The following is an 18,794-nucleotide window of genomic DNA, read 5'->3' as shown; positions in this document are numbered from 1 at the left end:
AAAGAGTGTCAAGAGAAATGGTTCTGCAGTGGCCTGGAGACATCCTGAAATGAGTGGTAAGTTTTGGTCTGAAGTCTTGCCAAGTTTAAGCAAAGTTACACAGTTGCTTTGCAGCATGAAATTGAGAATAACATCCCAGCTGGAGGTGAGTGTTTCTGTGCTGCTCAGGCAGGGCCATGTGAAGGTCGTTCCAAACCAACGATGAAGTGTAAATATTACTTATATTAGGCTTTCCCACAGATGCAGACCTTGGCCCATGGAGCATTCTCCTTTGGAGTGGTACTGTTAGGGATTGCCCCCCACAAATACACAGCCTGCCTTCCTGATGCCCATCTGGGAAGTCTGGCTCCCTTGCTTTGCTTGGACATTGCTGTTTATGTGAGAGTCCCTTAGTATGAGAGGACCCAGCTGTACACAATCCATCAGAAGATGCTGTTGACAGATGGTCCCTGAAGACATCTCATGGGCAAAGCCAGGCTGGGGCTGCAGTGATTCTTTGGCACCTCTGCTTTCTTTTCCTAAGCAAGTATTTTTCAATACTTGTGCTGATAAACCATTGCTTGAGCTTTTTGCAGCTGAGTGTGAACAAAACAGCTTGTGGCTTGAACTTTGGTTTCTGTAAGGCTTTATCCACAGGTTTTTCTCTGGATAACCTGCTATAGAAAGTCACAATGTGGTGGGGCACAAGCTGCAGGAAAGTTCTTGCATTATCAGCAGAAGCATGTGAAGGAAATGATCAGGCCATGGATGGCAGCTGGGAGGTATCTGTGAACATGCTCTGCTTCTGATCTTGGCCTCTCCTTGTTTGAAGAGGAAAATTTCAGCAAAAGGCATGCCTTGAGAACATGGAAAGGAGAGTAGTGCTGTTGGGAGGGTCTCCCTGCACTTGTGAAATTGAGCATTTTTACTGATTTCCTGGTCATCTGTGAATGGGAACAGCAGGATGAGCTTGTGTCGTATTTTCACTTCGAAGTACTTGGACTGCATCTAAGCTTGTAAAAACACAGCTTGTTATACAATGATCTATTGTAGCTGTTCATTTCAAGCTAAGTATAATAGAACCAATCAAACAGGAGGGCAGAAACACTGCAAATGTGTTGTCAGCATATTTGGAAAAATAAACCTCATCACAGAAGGGTACCTAAAAGCAGTGGAACAGACAAAAGAGTGAGCTTGGCCCAGGAGAGTATTGCTTGGGAATTGAATTGGAGATTGTTTGGGGATTTAGTTGCTTCAGGTTTGAATGCAGTAGTTGCAGCCTTTTGGAAAGAAAAATCTCATCATCACCCCTCCTTCTCTGCATGCTAGCATGAGATTGGAAGTGGTGGTTTGGTGTTGGGGTGAAGTATTGGTGCCTTGTCAATGGCAAGGTAGGTAGACAGCACTGATAAGCAGCTTGCTTATTTGTTTCATGTGCTTCTCAAACTGAGTTTAGTTTGATTTTGGGATAGGAAGTCTTGGAGGGTTTCAAGTGGCTCTTCCCTTCCAGGGAACTGCTTTTTGAGATTAGTGGGTACACATACAGCCAACGAATCACAGAAAGTATGATGGACATTATTCCCTTTAGAGTGAAAATATTTGACACCTTAAAGGCCAAACCTCAGAAATGGTTTTTACAAATCCAGGCAATCATTTGTGTGAGGGAAAGGAGAAATAATACTGCAGACATACCCACTGTGTTGATTATTTGTTCAGTTCGTTTTAGCTTAATCCTTTTCTAGCTAGGAAGACAAAAGCAAAAGATCCACCCTGCATTAAAGTAGTGCAAAGGTTTTGACAAGATTCTGCTCTGGTTAAATGACACCTTTTCAATGTAAAAAGTCTTCCAAGTGATGACAAAAATTCCCAACAAATTTTTAGAATCAGAGAATCAACATAGAATTTAAGTGTTGGAATGGAACTTACAGATCTTCTAGCCCCAACCCCCTGCCCTGGGCAAGGACACCTCACTAGATCAGGTTGCTCAAGGCCATGGGTAGAATGGAGTGGGTAGGGGTTTTTTTCATCCAAACTTTTACTGTTTTGTTACAAAATGCTGCAGATAGACTTGGCTCCGGAGAAATCTCGGAGACCTAATGGAAGAAGTTTTATTCCAGGTACAAACTCTGGCGGTAGAAGCAATCTTTAATTAAAGAGATTAATACAAAGCAGCCACATAGTCGTTTACAGAACTTTAGTGTGTCTTTGCAAGAACATGAATTTGTATGATCATCTCTCAGTGCCGTAAGGGGCTGCAGGAGTGCTGTTTTCCGTTAAAAGCAGCTGGTCCATTCTGTTAGACCTGCTGTGATCACTAGTTCTTTCCTACCCATGTAGTGAAGGAGGGCAGTCAGACATTTATTCCCAGCTCCTTAATATGCTGAGTTTTTAATGATGCACTCTGCTTCTCTATTTTGTTTCTCCTGGTTTGCTCTCCCACTTAGCTAGCAGGGGTGAGAGCAAGGACATCTTGGCTCCTGGTCCTCGGCGGGTTCTGCTGAAAACCTGTTCTGTACTGAAAGCAGCACCATCTGCTGGAAAACCTCATTTTAGACCCAAAATAATCCCGAGCAGGAGGCACCACTTCAGGGCTAATGTAGGACTAAACAATAGCAGCACTTTCGGGTTATTATCATGAAAGGCTAATGAACCATGATCTAAAAAGGCAGTTTTTCTTTGGTGCCATCGGGTTTCTGCTTAAATAGGTTTTATTTTAAAGATGATGCTGAATTTAGGCAAATATAAGACTGAGAGAATATGGGGAAATTTTTAGGAGCAAGACTGTGGTTCCAAACACAAGGGTAGCAATTCACAGCTCTTGACCATACTACATTTATTTATCCTCGAATCAAGTAAAATATAAGTATTTTAAAATTTATTATTCTTTTAAGAAGAAGCTCTCTGTCTTGTAATTGGGCAATATGTTATGTTTTCAGACAGGCTCCATTTCAATATAACTTGTGTTTGCTTTTTACATTCCTGCACTCTTTAGAGGTACCCACAGAGAAACTGTGGGCACAAATGCATGCACTGGGGTAGGTAATGTTTTGACAGTCATTTGCAAACTAGTGAATGAGCCAAGAAATGCAAATATTTGTGGCTATAGTATGCTTGCAGCTGCACGGTGTGGTTTCAGATGGGAAGCAGGAGCTTTTTGCATAACTACTTCTTTGAATCTACAGATCAAACCAGAGTGTGGCCTTGTTGATACTTGAAGTTTAAAATACCATAAATCACTCTGCAGTAATTTTGCCACATTTTCAAGACAGCGATTTAAATATATTGCTGTAAAACTTCGTGTTGGGAATGGCAAGATAAGGGGCTGCACAAAAATAGACATAAAGGACATTGCCTTATGTGAGGATGAGACATCCTCATGACGCTGGGAGCTTCTAGTTAGGTATGTGAAACACTGAAGCTGGAAGGATGGTCTAGTTACTAGTATTTTTAAGACAAGTCTTACTGCCCTCATCTTCTCCTTGCCCTTTGCTATATACTATTTCTGCCCTTACTGCCCTCATCTTCTCCTTGCCCTCTGCTATATACTATTTCTGCCTCCATCCATGTCCTGTATTCCTGAATTCTGCCCCCTGTGTGCCACACTTTTAGTACAACAATGGGCATATCTCTGCATGGGGGAAACTGGTATCCTGTGCTCATCCCACCTTGCAGTCTCTGCATGGTGACAAGGTCACTTCTGCTCTAGCCAGTGCCATGGGAGCGTTGCAGAACTAAGAGAGCTGTTCAGTCTGTGAAGTACAGGTGAGATCTGCTTTTTCAGTGCTAGCAAAATTCTTTTAAGGCCCTGGCAAGGGAAATCAAATACCAGATCACACAAAGACACCTCGAAGCTCATGAACCAGCCAGGTGTTATATGACTTGTCTTATTCCATTTCTAGTCAGAAGACCCTTGCTTTGTGTTACCTGATCTGAAAGTAAAAAAGGTTTTTGACATGGGATAACTTGAGTCACAACTGCCTCTTACCTGAGAGAACTGGTGTCATTGCTTTCCTTGACCTGAGACACCCTGTGTGAGGTCCTTCTCTGACCTCAGAGGATGTGGCTGGGCTTGTCTTCTCTCCAGGAACCTTAATGTAATGCTCATGTGGCAGCATGGACTAGAGCGTGAGGAGGTGTGATCTTCTTTCCCTCCCTCCTTTCCTTCTCTCTGTCTCATCTCTCCTCCATCACTCCCACCAAACCACCCTAGGAGAATTGTACTGTGCACATGGGTGGCAGGGGAAAACACATATGCAGAGAGTATTAGCAATACATTTCTCTTAGCCTATTAAAACTTAATGGCCATAGGAGTTCTTTGGGCTGTTAGCACAAACCCGGGAGACAGTAACATTGGGAGACTCTTCCCAATTCTGCTGCTAATCTTTCTGCTTTACCTCTTCCTGCTTTGCCCTCCCAGTCTGTAAAATGGGGAGTATGGCATACTTCACTGTGGCTAAACCCTACTAACCCACTGAAAAAAACCTTAGAGGCTCTTAGTTGAAATACTTTGCATAGGAAAGAAGTGTCAGCAACTGAGGAAAATTCACTGTGGCTAAACCCTACTAACCCACCGAAAAAATCCTTCGAGGCTTTTAGTTGAAATGCTTTGCATAGGAATGAAGTGTCAGCAACTGAGGAAAACAGTAATGATGATAGCTCTCTCTGTAAAATGCATGAGGTGTGCTCAGGAAACGTGACCTCTCCCAGGACTAGTTTTCCCTGTTTCATTAATTCTGTCCTGCTAATGCTGCATTTCTCAGGGCAGTCAGAGAGGTGGTTTGATTGCTCATCACATTTTTTTTTCTGTTAGAGGGCAACTTCATATAGAAGCTTACATATGTATTATCCAAACATAACCTATATATAGTCCCAGCTCCTCTCCATGCCTGACTGTTGCTCTGCCACTCTAATCTTTACATCTTCTTTGTCCTTTAAAAGAGACTGCCTGCCAGGCCCAGAGGGTTTGGAAATGTTCTTAAATAAACGACTAATTTTCTCCTTCAGGAGAATTTTAATTATCCTTCATCTCTGTGAGCATTTTACAGTGGGTTTAGTCTCTAGCAACAAGCAGATGATTAGGATTTACCAGTCAAGATTATACGTGCCTGGGAGTTTAAGAATCCAGTTTGTCTCCTGCACAAACCATTGCTTCCAGAGGCTGCAGGCAGAATGCCTAATTCATTAGAGGGTTTCAGATATCAATCTCTGAGTCAAAGTAAATGAAAGCTGACATTATGATAAGAAATTATCCTCTTCTTGCTGTATATGATCCACAGCAACACTGTGCAATTAATCCAAACTACCTGCTGAATGTTTTAAAATGGAAAACTGACATTTTACCAAATTTGTATTCTAATTATTTTGGAACTGCAATTGAGCTTAGACATACAGAGAAAGAAAATATCTCAGTCACATAAAGTATTTTTCAAGTGCGTTTTGTCTTGGTCTTCCTGCTTTCTCTTGCTGCAGCTGATAGAAATGTCATCTTTCAAGGAACAAGCTTCCTTTAGGAGTGTAGTGCCCTTTTAGGGAGGAAAATAAGAGCTGAAACTTGTGGAGAGCTGGGCTGAAACAGTTATAATGGCTAAAAAGGCTGAGTGGAAGAAATTACAGGAGAAATGCACGACAGTTGTATAATTATCTTCATTTGTGAATAATGTTTACATCATAGGGATTTCAGCAGTGCACATGGTGTTTCACCAATGCAAATACATATATACACACATGTAGTTGCATAAGTAATTATGTTTTTGACGTATCACATAGTTTTCCTCAGTGCATACATGTCCATGTCGTGTACTTAATTAAGAAGTTTGTATGGATAGATACTCTATGAACCTTTCTGAGCCCTGATTACCCTACAAGGTGGAAATGTGGTCGAGAGCACTAATTGTTGATGACTTGATTCTGTTCCAGTTGTGTCTGAGGATGCATTAAGTTTCTCTAGGAACTGAGGGCCACATTGCAGTTATTTTGGGGCAGATAACTGAGGAGCTGAAAGCCTGGTGTGGGAAGGGAACTTGGCAATGGTTTCATTGGTAGTGCTGGCAGACAGAGCTCTACTCAGGGCTGGTGAGGCCACACCTTGAATCCTCTGCTCAGTCCTGGGCCCCTCAGTTCAGGAGGGATATTGAAGTGCTGGAGCAGGTCCAGAGAAGAGCAATGAGGCTGGTGAAGGGACTGGAGCACAAGTGCCATGAGGAGAGGCTGAGGGAGCTGGGGGTGTTCAGCCTGGAGAAGAGGAGGCTCAGGGGAGACCTTCTCACCCTCTGCAACTCCCTGACAGGAGGTTGGAGTCAGGTGGGGGTTGGTCTCTTCTTCTAGGCAGCCAGCAGTAGGAACAAGAGGGCACAGACTCAAGCTCTGCCAGGGGAGGGTTAGGTTGGATATTAGGAAGAGATTTTTTACAGAGTGATCAGGCATTGGAATGGGTTGCCTGGGCAGGCGGTGGATTCACCATCTCTGGAGGCTTTTAAGATGAGACTGGATGTGGCACTTAGTGCCATGGTCTAGTAACCACGGTAGGGTTGGACTCTATGATCTTGGAGGTCTCTTCCAACCCAGTTAATTCTATGATTCTATGACCACTTCCACAGTTTAGTGGAGAGCTCAGTGTCTGGTCAGGATTATATGAATGCCAGTCTGGGAAACAACTGTCTCAAGTGCCTTAGATGGCCAAATTCTAGATTGCATGCCTGATGTGCAGTAAGATTGTTCACAAACTGACTGTGATTTCCTGTGCTTTTCTGCATGTTGGAGCTATGTGAGGGAAGAGACTGGGAATAAATGTCTTTTGAAGATGCGTACAGGAAGATCAGCGCACTTGTGTGCTTTCAGATAGAGATAAGGGAGGCAAGAAGCTTGATCATCTCCTTCAGCCCTTCTTGGACTTCCATGCTGTATGACAAACCTGTCATCCTCATCCATGAGGGAGACATCATAGCAGCTTTTCAGTATCTGAAGGGTCTACAGGGGAGCCAGAGAGGGACCCTTTGTTAGGAACTGCGATGATAGAACAAGGGGTAATGGATTAAAACTGAAGGAGGAGAAGTCTAGGTCAGATATTAGAAAAAAGTCTTCTCCTGTGAGGGTGGTGAGACACTGTCCCAGGTTGCCCAGGGATGTGGTGGCTGCCCTGACCCTGGCAGTGTTCAAGGCCAGGCTGGATGAGCCTTGAGCAACCTGATCTAGTGAGGAGGTGTCCCTGCCCAGGGCAGGGGTTGGGACTAGATGATCTGTAAGGTCCATTCCAACCCTTAAATTCTATGATTCTATGATCCTATGGCAGCTACTGCTGCAGAGACAGTCACACCTGAGTACTTAGGTGTCCTGGCAGATCTGTGTGTCTTGTGGTGTTGGCCCTCATTGTCAAGATTTGTGCAAAAGCTCAGAGAACAAACCAAAGCTTGATAATAGTGGTGAATGGTTTCATTTTTCTCCTGTAGTAAATAAATAATGAACCCTCCCAAACTTTGTAAGCATTTCAAGGTTTATTCAAAGCCTCACATTCACAGATATGGGTGGTATGAACCTGGGCAGGTAATGCCTGAATGTTTTCCCTGTCTTCTCCCACCAGAGCTGGACAGCATGGAGGAGCTGGAGAAGAAGCGCATCTGCAGGATCGTCACGAAGGATTTCCCCCAGTACTTTGCGGTGGTTTCCCGAATCAAGCAGGAGAGTAACCAAATCGGCCCAGAGGGAGGGGTGCTCAGCAGCACAACAGTGCCACGTGTCCAGGCATCCTTCCCTGAGGGGGCTTTAACCAAAAGAATTCGTGTGGGTCTCCAGGTAAAGATTCCCTAGTATTTATATCTGCGGTGTCTGCAAGTGCATCGTTGGCCTTAATGCATGAGGCTTGCAGCTATGGACCCTACAGTTCCTTAGCAGTGGGTTGGGACATGGGTCTTCTTCACACCTGAGATCTGAATTGGCATGTGTCTACCTAGGCATGCTCTCTGCCTCTCAGTGCCCCCCAGGTATAGGTGATGCACAGTTCTCCTGCCTGTGGCAAAAGCTCAACTCCCCTATTCTCATCACCTTGAGTATTGCTTAGCACCCAAAGAATGGTGAGAAAAACAAAGACCTGGAGCTGTCACAGCCTCGGTGATGTTGTCTGCCATCTCACTGAGCTACACAGCTACTGGGCAGTCCCAGTCTCCTGTGGCAAAGCAGCAGCTTGTGAATGGGGTCACTGAGATTCCCTTTGCCATCGGAATGCGTTTGGTAAGAATTTCATGCTGCTGTTTGTCAGCTGTTACTGGGTCAAAAACTTCCCATTTACATCAACTGTTATGTTAGGACATTCATCATTGGGTTTCTAGCAACGGATGAAATCTGGGAGAGGCAAATAAACCCTCCTTGAACACCACACAGAAAATGGAGAAATATTCCATAGGAGGCATCTTTTTCTTTGAGTTCTGTTAATTGTCACTTACAGTTAACTTAATAACCTGACAAGTCTGATGGGTACATGAAATAGGAATGCTGGTTTGGATTTAATTGCTTGGAATTCACACTGAAACATTAATGATATTTCACATCTAAAGATGATTAATCTGGAGAAAATGGAAGTTCTGCTCTTATGGTTATACAGTTGTCTTTCCGGCGCTCTCTAATGTGAAGGAAGTATGACATCTCCACATGCAGTATTGTGACTGCTGAGATTGCAGTGTAGCTACTTAGTCTTTGCATATGACAGATGTACATTGTGCAGTTTGAATAATAGCAAGTCGTGGGTCAGACTTATTGAAACAGACTTGAAAGGTAAGAAATGGATGCAAACCCCCATTTCCATAAGATGTCTGTTACTTTTAAGTGTAGAAAATCTGAAATTTGCTTACAAGTCTTCTATAGCTTAATGTATTCTTTATGAATTTGACCCAAACAAGTATTCCTTTTCTAGTAATCAATAGTGCACAGGAAACACCAAGTACAGAGGTAAGTCAGAGTGCAGTGTTCCTTAAGAGCATGAATTTGTGTTTGGCAGAGGTGTAAGAATCTTTCATTACCTCCAAGAGACAGTGTCTAGTCTTCCCTTTTCAAGTGAAAAATAAGCCTCTTTTTGCATTTTGAAATTGTATTTAATGTCACTCATCACTGTAAATTAAAAACAAAAGCAAACATGCTCTGAAAAACTCAGCAAATACTGCAGGGAACCTTCTGAGATTTATAGTTTGGCTTTGCAAATTAGCTATTAGGAAATCTTAAATAGGTTATTGAAAAAATACTAAGCATGAATTGTACTGATAATCACCCTTGAGAGTTATAGCAGAAGGCTTTGAGGGGGGGAGAAAATTCTACAGAAAATATCAGGAAAATAAAATTACCTTTTAGAAAATTATTCTGGATCTCTATAACTAATTTGTAGCTGTAGTTTAAGTATGTTCCCTATGTTCACAGGCTCAACCGGTTCCAGAAGAGATTGTCAAAAAAATCCTTGGAAACAAAGCAACTTTCAGTCCCATTGTCACTGTGGAGCCAAGAAGAAGAAAATTTCATAAGCCAATAACGATGACAATTCCTGTGCCACCTCCCTCAGGAGAAGGAGTAACCAATGGGTACAAAGGAGACACGACACCCAGTCTTCGACTTTTATGTAGCATTACAGGTTAGAGAAAGTCCTGTTCTTTGCCAAGGTTTCTGTGACAGCAGTGTCTCTGTGCTCACTCCCACAGCTCGTGATTTCCAGTAGTGCACCAGTGGTGTGCTGGCCCAGTGGAGTTCAGATCAGTTCTTCCAAGCAAAGACAGCTGAGGTCATTTCAAAGGCTCCCACTGATTTCCTGAGCTTTTATCTGGTCTCATGCCATTGTAAAAGACTCTCCCAACAGATATTAAATGCTATTTTACATTTAGCCAGTATGAAGAATTTCAGTCTCGGCTATTAGACACGGCTGTCAGTAAAAGTAGTTTGCAGAAATAATTCTGTCCTAGCTGATATCAAGTGGAGTTTGCTATTGACTTGTAGGTGTGTTCTTCGCTTACATCAGCATTGTTTTCTGGTGTGTGGCATGTGATATCACATATAACATGTATCTCAGCTGTTGGAGGACATTAATGTCCAGGTTCTCCTTTTACATGTGAGGATAGAAATGCTCTCCCATGGCCTATATGTGCTCAGTGTCTGAAAGAAAATCTCCATGGTTTCTATTTGCACAGGAGGCACTTCACCTGCACAGTGGGAGGATATCACAGGCACCACTCCGCTGACGTTTTCAAATGACTGTGTCTCCTTCACAACCAACGTTTCAGCCAGGTATGGTAGCAGAGCTTGCCAAATGCACCGCGGGAGTAGCTTCCCTTGATTAACAACGTGCATAATTGTGGGGTTGTGTTTTGGCTTTCTCTAAGTCTTTTGCAAGACTGATGAAGCGGTAATGGACCAGATGCTGTTTTGTCACTACATATCAGCATCCCACACATCCCAGGGCTGCACGTGAAGCTTTGTCCTGGCCTTTTCTGCTGTGGCAAAGTCTCCTGGCAGTCACACATGCTGTTTCTGTGCTATGCCACACACTGCTTTGCTTTTCTGCAAACAGCAACGGAAAGGGAAACCTTAGAATGCTCATTCCATAAAAAATTCGGGAGGATTCATTTGTTTGAAAATTCAAAGGCATTCAATCTCTGTCTGTGGGCTTTTTAGTTGAAAATGATGTAAAATTGCTTTCACAAAAGTATCATTTGCTGAAAAATGATGATTTGAAATTATTTTGATGGACTTAATGGACTTATATGTTGATTGGAGACATTAAACAGGATTTATACAAATCACACATCCTCATGGAGGAAATTCATGGTAGAGCAGGCAGAGAGTTTATCATTCAGTACAAAATATTTACGACTATAGAAATTTTATAAAGGAAGAGAATTGCTGGAAGGACCAAATAGATCAGGGATGAAATATTGTGGGCAAGACTGATACAAAGTATAAGTTAAAATATTTATAACTTGTATCACATTTATCTTCAAACTCTTAATCATAAGATGAGAAAATAGCAATATAACACCTATCTCTGGGAAAATTCACCTTGGGCATATTTGGTTCAAGCTAAATGGGAGATGTGATTTTGCTCTGTGTGTGTTATAAAGGAGTTTGTTTTAGCAAATCGAATGTACAGTGAAGCATCAGAAGATTACAATATACATGATGTATGGTCGCTAGAAATACAATTTCCCCACTTTGGCTTCAAGTGAGCCTTAAAATAAACAGTTTTATGAGATACCAGTGTGAAAAGGGTCAAATAAGTATGTCAACATTTCATTGCCAGGCATTACCACTTTTGGATGGTTAAAGCTCAGTGAAAGTAGAAGGAAAATTGCAGCTTTGGGAGGTGTGCAAGGAGAGTATCCATGCAAAAAGACCAAGGATACAGAACATGGTTTCTCTTTAAAGGTTTAAGCAATATTTAAGCAAAATGGAAAGATTATTTAATGTTTTACTTTTTCCCCACTCAGATTTTGGCTTGCAGACTGCCATCAAGTACTAGAGACTGTTGGGCTGGCAACACAGCTTTACAGAGAATTGATATGTGTTCCTTATATGGCAAAATTTGTGATATTTGCCAAAATGAATGACCCTGTGGAATCCAATTTGCGTTGCTTCTGCATGACTGATGACAAAGTGGATAAAACTTTGGAGCAACAAGAGAACTTTGAAGAAGTTGCAAGAAGCAAAGACATTGAGGTATATTTCTTGCAGCTGGCTTCCTCCCTGTAGATGGACAATGTGTTTCCCAAGTAGCAACAGGTCCTGCAAAAAGCCCCTATAACCACTGTTAAATAAAGGTTCACAGCAAGGCCATGTCAAAAATCTTTACAAAGGGAGGTCAAAAAAGGGCAAGACAGGAGGACAATGAGGGCCTGTCTCCAAATGGATGCCCCAGTGCAGTCTGCAGTGGGTTTTGCACATGCTGCTGTCAGGTAGCTTTGCAGACAGCTGACATGGAATTCCTTCTCAATGGCCCCACAGACACAGGGTCATGAGTAGGGCTAGTTTGTGGTGAATATGTAGTCACCAAGACATTGTTTCTTGAAGAAACCTACACATTCTTACTCCAGAAAAGCCAGTCCTGTGGCTCATTGTTTCCCAAACTGCCTGCATTCATAATACCTTGCCAAAATGTGCAGTGCTTTTCTAATTTGTTGTTGCCTGTATTCTGAGTGAGGACTTGCATTGAACTATGTTGGGAGAAACAGTGATATACTCTGTGCATAGATCAACCCTGACTATGTTGGGAGAAACAGTGATATACTTCTGTGCATAGATCTACTCTGAAAAATGGTTTTATTGACTTTTATTTCTTGCTTTGATAGGTTCTGGAAGGAAAACCTATTTATGTTGATTGCTATGGAAATCTGTCCCCTTTGACTAAAGGAGGACAGCAGCTTGTTTTTAATTTTTATGCTTTCAAAGAAAATAGACTGCCATTCTCTATCAAGGTAAAAGCAAAACAAGCCAAATAACCCTGCTCATTTCCTCCCTCCCCCCACACCAACCTGTTTTTCAGCCCTGTAGGACTAACTTGCCCCAAGGATGTATGTGCATGTATTTGTTTAATAGGTGAATAACATATGATTGAAGTCAGGAAAGAGCTGCTGGAGGATATAGGAGCAAAATACCCATGATATGGATCATAGAATCATAGAATCAACTGGGTTGGAAAAGACCTCAAAGATCATCAAGTCCAACCCTAAGTTGGTCTAAGTCACAGCCTTTTACTAAAACCATATCTCAAATTAGACCTCTAGCCTATTACCAGTAGATCACAAGTTCCCAGGGACTAAACAAAGGTGATGTATTAAGTAACATGTGGTACACCAGAACAGCCTCTGAAAAGTGTGTGCAGACTGTTCATCTATAAATCACCATGAATGGGTGCTCACTTTCCTTAGCCATATCATAGCTGCCATGCTAAAGAAGTTTTTAAGCATTTTGGTAAGCACAAGTGCAAAACATGGCAGAAAAAAAGAAGGTGAGCAGAAAATGTCTGTCAGCAATATCCCATTGTGAAACTGTCTGGTTGGACATCTTATCTTGCATGGGTTTGCCATGAGAGAGTGTCAGGCTGATCTAACTCTTTCATGGTAATATGTTTTCTCCTTCAGCACTTCAGGCTGAGTTCCAGCTCAGTATCATTGGTCTTTACACATTAGATAGCTTCTTGTAGAAAGAAACCCTGAGAAACTCTCCAGAAACCTCCTCTAGGAGTCTGAGTTACTACATATTACTACACTGTATTAAAATTTCTCTTTTAGGTAAGAGACACCAGCCAGGAACCTTGTGGTCGCTTATCATTTTTGAAAGAACCAAAGACTACAAAAGGACTGCCACAAACAGCTGTTTGCAACTTGAATATCACTCTGCCAGCACACAAAAAGGTATTTGTTAGGAAAAGTAAACATTTTCCTTAGGGTTGGGTTGGATTTATTTTTGTTCCTTTAGTTTTTTGTCTCTTTCTTTTTTTTTTTTTTTTTTAACCTGCTAGCGATAAAGAAACCTTGTGAATTGTCAATAATGAGAATGCTTTGGAATATGATAAAGGCTTTTAAAATTTCTGTTTTATTGGTTTCCTGTATGTAGAATGCTTTTAAAGTCTCTTGTTACCGTGGTGTCAAGTTCCTATAATTTTTACGATTCTGTTTACAGCTCATGCTTCAGCCTGCAAGTCATAGGTTTATGCTTTCAGTAATGTCATGTGTTTATTTGCATTGGATGTAAGATTTTTTTTTTCTTTTGTGTTGACATTTTGGATTTGCTTTGCCTATAAATCAGCTTGCATTTTGTGCTCCCAATTTGGTCCTTTTCATATCCTGATATTCTTTTCCCTGCTGTCCATTATAATATTCCTTGTCTCTGCAATGCATCTTGGGACCAAAAGGAAACAGAGTCAGATCAAGATGATGAGGTAATATAAACACTGTCTTCTGTTTTTATTTCCTTCAGATTTAGTGAAGAAAAGTAATATGTTATAGAAAAAACCCAAACAACTATTTTTAACTATGGCATTGAAACGATACCTACAGAATAACCATATCCTTGACATCTGATAATCTGTTGCAAAACAGAAGTGCACGAATGTGGAAAAAACATTAGTATCTATGATGAAATTAAACCAAACATTGAATAATAGCAGTCTAAAATTTAACTCATTTTCTTCTGAAAAAGGATATAATTATAAACATCAGACCAATTCCTTTTTTAACAAAATCAAGAAGAGTTTACCGGATGAGATTTTACCTCTTGGATTAACAGTGACAATGCTGTGGTAACTTGTATTTCTGAGAGGGAAGAAAAGGTAGTGCTGAGGCCACAATTATGGCCTATAATGTTTTGCCTCTGTGAATAAACTGGATTCTTTCAAAAATAGCCAAGAGCAATTTCTAAATATTGTGTACAAATTTATATTCAAACAAATTTGCATCTTAAAAATCCACTTGTTTGCTGGAAACTGCAGCACTAGATTGTCAGGAAATTGAGTGGGTTTTACTCATTAGTGATAGTAATAGATGAGATTGCCTTATAGAAGAAGCTACATAGATGCTTTGCATTTAGCCAGCAGCAAATTTTTCTTCTCTTGCTGGTAACAAATAAATAGCAGTAGTCACCTTCTGGTAAAAATAATAGTTTAAAAAAGCCCTCAAAATAAATCCAAACTAAAACACTCCTTACCTGTTAAAAAATAAGAATAGCCACCACATCACTTTGTGCAGAATTTATACACAGTGAGCTATTATATAGCTGTGACAAAAGTTTTATTTCTAAACAAACCATATTTTTAGCCACATAATCAAGTGATTTGATCTCTGAAGGACTATTTAAGACATCACAGCAGCTATGCCACCGAACACAGTGACTCGTGATGCAATGTATTAGTTAACAATAGTAGTCTGCTTTCTAATCCACATCTTTGCATTTTGTGCATATTAAAAAATCCCCTCCCATGCCTTTTTTTTGTCCTTAATGTATTCACTTTAAAGCCAGTGTACATTGTGGTGTATGTGCTTTTGGGACACAAATTAATCCGGGGAGAAATATGTAATTAGCCTCAGTTGCACTCTTATGAATGTTTTATGTTTGTACCTGTAGTCGTTTGTGTTGATCTGCTGTTTCGAGCCAAAAGTGGTTTATTTTACAGAGTGAATAATATCACACCATTTGTAGTGGTGCAAAGCAGTTTATGAAGTGGTAATGGGATAATATAGTATTGAGATACTTTAAGGCAGGATCATCAGCTACATCTGCTAAATTCTTCTACCTCCTAAGCAGAGACATTGTAAGCAGGAGTGAAGCCATGGGCTCACTCTTAGGGTTCCAGTCCTTTCCCTGCTTGCTCCAGAACGGTGGAGCCACTTCCCCTGCTCTACAGTGCCTGGCACTCATCACACGGCAGACAGGAGTAGAGACTGGCTCTGTCCCTTCACTGCCTGCTTGCCCAAATTTGGCTTCAGCATGCCATCCTGAAGCTGAATGGAAGCATCCATTCTCCCTTGTGGGGTTGTGTACTGCAAAAAGCAGCCCATCCTGCTGAGGTGTGCGGAGGGACAGCGCTCCTGACGGCACTAAACAGTGTCATGTTTTGTTGCAGACGGAGAAGGCCGACCGACGCCAGAACTTTGTCTCCCTTGCTTTACGTAAGCGCTACAGCTATCTGACTGAGCCTGGAATGAGTGAGTTGCTCTTACCAAAGTACTAAACTATATAGATGTGATTTTTCATAAGAAGAGACATTTTTTCTATAAACGTTGTATTTGGTGTCACTCTTGAAAAAAAAAAAGAAAAAGGAAAAGAAAAGAAAAAAAGAATAGCTAAAACAAAACTCTTGGATGGTCTGGGAACTCTTGTGTTGTGAGAGCTTGAAGAATCCTGACTGGCAAATGTGTGTTAGTTAAGTAAAAATATAATAATTTTTAAAAATGCCACATAGTTCCGGAGTAGGAGGGTTGCAAATTGCCTTCAAAAAGAATCTGTTCCTCTCCTCTTTGAAATCCTAGAGAGAGGTGCTGTAAAGGGAATGTTATGCACAAGTTCAGCAAGGCTGGAGAAAGCCATTCAGATAAGCACTTAAATGTTTAGATGCTTAGCCAAAATAGACTCTCTCATATTTTATATTTTCCCTCTTCTTCTCCCTCCCCTTTCCTTTTTCTTCCATTCCTTGCAAATGCTTTTTATACCCTGGCACCACACATTGCTTCCTCTTAAACTTATGTTCCCCATGACCAGACCTGTGGCATTCCTTTCCTTCCCAGTTAAATACAATAATGTATTTGGCTTAGCTTTTCTTCCCTCCCCTTGCCTGTCTGAGGTTGATTGCTATTGTTCCCCATTTCCAGGCTTTTTCTTGCCTTTTTTTTTCCCTTGTGACTTCTCAGTTGCTACCCTGCAACAGACCCTTTGGTATAATTCCATAAAATCCATAGACAAACTTCATCAGGTCTTGGGAGTTCCCACTGGATGGCTGCTGTTTAATTATCCTCTAAGATCTGTGGCTTCTTTGGATCAGATGTGCTCCAGAATATATTACACTTCTCAGGCCTGGAAGAAGACTTCAAGCATATAACATCTGAAGAAGCTATCAGATCTGCTGAGACATCTTGATGGACTGTTAAGGTATTGTCACAGGCTTGGTGGGAACTGAGAGAGAGGAAAAATGAAGTTGTTCGAGTGAGGTTTGATGACTGTGTATATGGCTCAAAATAAATTATTCAGCCCTCACTGGGAAAAAACCCCAGCAAAACAAGTAGTCTTATTTATTCACCAAAGGTCCAGTAAAAGGTTCATTAAGTCTCATGCACAAAACATTGGTGGGAATAAACCTAAACCCATTGGAGGTGTACTCAAAAAAAAAAATGGGTTAACACAGTAGAGTTCCTGCCCATTCTTTAAGTATTCTATCCCTTTTGGCAGTGGTTCCTGCTCAAGGCTGTGAGCTATCTGAAAAGAGTATGCAGAAATGATTGTGCTTGCCTGGCAAGACATAGGTAGTGGCTTGGCCATCAGCCTGAGCACCACCTCCTGTGTACACAAAGCATGTAGTTAGCAACTGCCACCTGCACCATGCTGGTGCCAGGGGAGGATGTGAGCCTGGGGCTGCAGCTCTTCCAGAGAGCACGCACTGCCCAGCACAGGGGGAGGACAGGTGCTGTGGCTGCTTTCCACTACAGGGAGCTTGCTCCAGTGATTGCATATGAGTGATGAACCTGTACCTATTTCCAGGGAACTTGATGGCACAGCTCCTGCAATTTTGGTAGCAGCAGGGATTGTGCATATGCACACAGATTATTTTTCCTCTGCACTCCTGTCAGTGTGGTGCATATTCCCCTGCCTCCCTGTCCTTACCCCTGCTCAGGGAAGGACACCAAGGGCCCCCTTGACTCTTGCCCTGCCTCCCTGTCCTTACCCCTGCTCAGGGAAGGGGACCAAGGGCCCCCTTGACTCTTCCCAGCTGTGAGGTCCCCACAAAAGGGGAATGCTGCAGTGGGTTTAACCTGCTGGGTCCTGACTGTTTGCATGAAGCTGAAGAGGAGCAAGACTGAGCAGAGGCCACTTGTATGGCATCACTCAGTGCTTTCCATTACCAGCCACAAGCAAGGAAGTGTAGTTTGGTGTGCAGAAGGTAGTGACTAACATCTGTTTTCTAACAAAATATTGGATATAGAGGGATGGAAACTGTTAAGGCCAAAAGTGTCTAATTGCCAAAAAGGGCTGTTACATAAACCCCACTCTTTAGAATACTATCCCGCTCCAAAGTCTTGCATGGTTGTGGGGCTTTCTTTTCTATTTCAATAGACTAAAATTGCCCTGTTCGGCTTCTAGTTCATAGCTGCACACACAGGTAGATTACTCAGCTTTCTTTGTACTGGTTCTTCTCCTTAACTGCAATAAGGAACAAAGAAAAAGTCTCTTAAATGTATCTGCATCTGTGATTTAACAGGAGAAAGAGCAGTTAGGAGGGAAGCCTGTTGGTTTGCTTGCCTCACTGCTCAGTTGTGATAGACTGGCTCATCACAGTCCAGTGTGGTTCTTGTAAAGATGTTTCCTAAGTAACTGCCAAACAAGTTGTTAGCTCTTTTCAGAATGATTTTGGGATTTGTTTCTTGGACTTGAGACTGTACGAACTTTTGGTAAATGTTAGCAGCTGCTGCTAATTAGCCTTCATAATAAAGTCTGGCTCATTTAATGAAGTATACTATGGGTTTTTTTTGTGGTTTTTTTTTTTTTTCTGGTGAGGAAAGAAGTATATTTGCACTGAAAAATAAAACAGCAAGGAAAAGTGGGTGCTTCTTGATTTAGGCTGTGCCGGTCAGGTCTAGTATTCAAGCTCTCATCAACCTAAATGTTCTCATACCACAACATTCCCAGCCATCCACACCACCTTCTGGGCTTTAATTGGCTTCTATAGGACCAGCACATTCCTCCTTGCAGGATACGGACCTGTGATACACTGAATATCCACTAGTTTACAAGAGTGTGTGTGCTTTAACAGTTTAGTATTAGTCCTGTCAAGCTTCTTTCACTGCAGTACTGTCTATAAGACAGATCAAATAGGTTTACCAAATTATTAGTGTGACTTCAGAGTAAGGTATGTTGAATAAGTTCTTTGGATATTTTAGTTCTAATTCCAACTTTAAAGTAAAAAAAAAAAAAAAAGAAGTCCTCTAAGTTACTTTCTATGTCAACTCTCTGAATGTTGTTGCTGTTATCAGAGGATATGTATGTGTAATGGGATTCCCAGAAATGCTGCCTTCAGGCACGAGTGCCTCCTGTGATGCAAAATGTGGTTGATCATGATTCTGTTCAAAATGCCTATGAATAAGTTG

General features: G+C 41.6%; 1 protein-coding gene across 1 annotated transcript in view; it reads left to right on the top strand.

Annotated features, from left to right (window-relative positions):
* The window catches only part of ANK3 (ankyrin 3, node of Ranvier (ankyrin G)), a gene marked incomplete at both ends in the record, with an annotated part of 83,388 nt that overhangs the window by 46,624 nt on the left and 17,970 nt on the right, over positions 1-18,794 (top strand). Inside the window, 8 exons of the mRNA XM_009073086.1 lie at positions 7,556-7,767; positions 9,379-9,586; positions 10,137-10,233; positions 11,433-11,661; positions 12,291-12,416; positions 13,233-13,355; positions 13,856-13,882; positions 15,563-15,644. Coding sequence (XP_009071334.1) covers positions 7,556-7,767; positions 9,379-9,586; positions 10,137-10,233; positions 11,433-11,661; positions 12,291-12,416; positions 13,233-13,355; positions 13,856-13,882; positions 15,563-15,644 — 1,104 coding nt within the window. The remainder of the gene's footprint in view (positions 1-7,555; positions 7,768-9,378; positions 9,587-10,136; positions 10,234-11,432; positions 11,662-12,290; positions 12,417-13,232; positions 13,356-13,855; positions 13,883-15,562; positions 15,645-18,794) is intronic.

The sequence above is a fragment of the Acanthisitta chloris genome, unplaced genomic scaffold (assembly GCF_000695815.1).
Source record: "Acanthisitta chloris isolate BGI_N310 unplaced genomic scaffold, ASM69581v1 scaffold11114, whole genome shotgun sequence".
Classification (NCBI taxonomy): domain Eukaryota; kingdom Metazoa; phylum Chordata; class Aves; order Passeriformes; family Acanthisittidae; genus Acanthisitta; species Acanthisitta chloris.
Note: the sequence above shows the minus strand (reverse complement) of the source record. Positions and strands in the feature narration are given on the sequence as shown.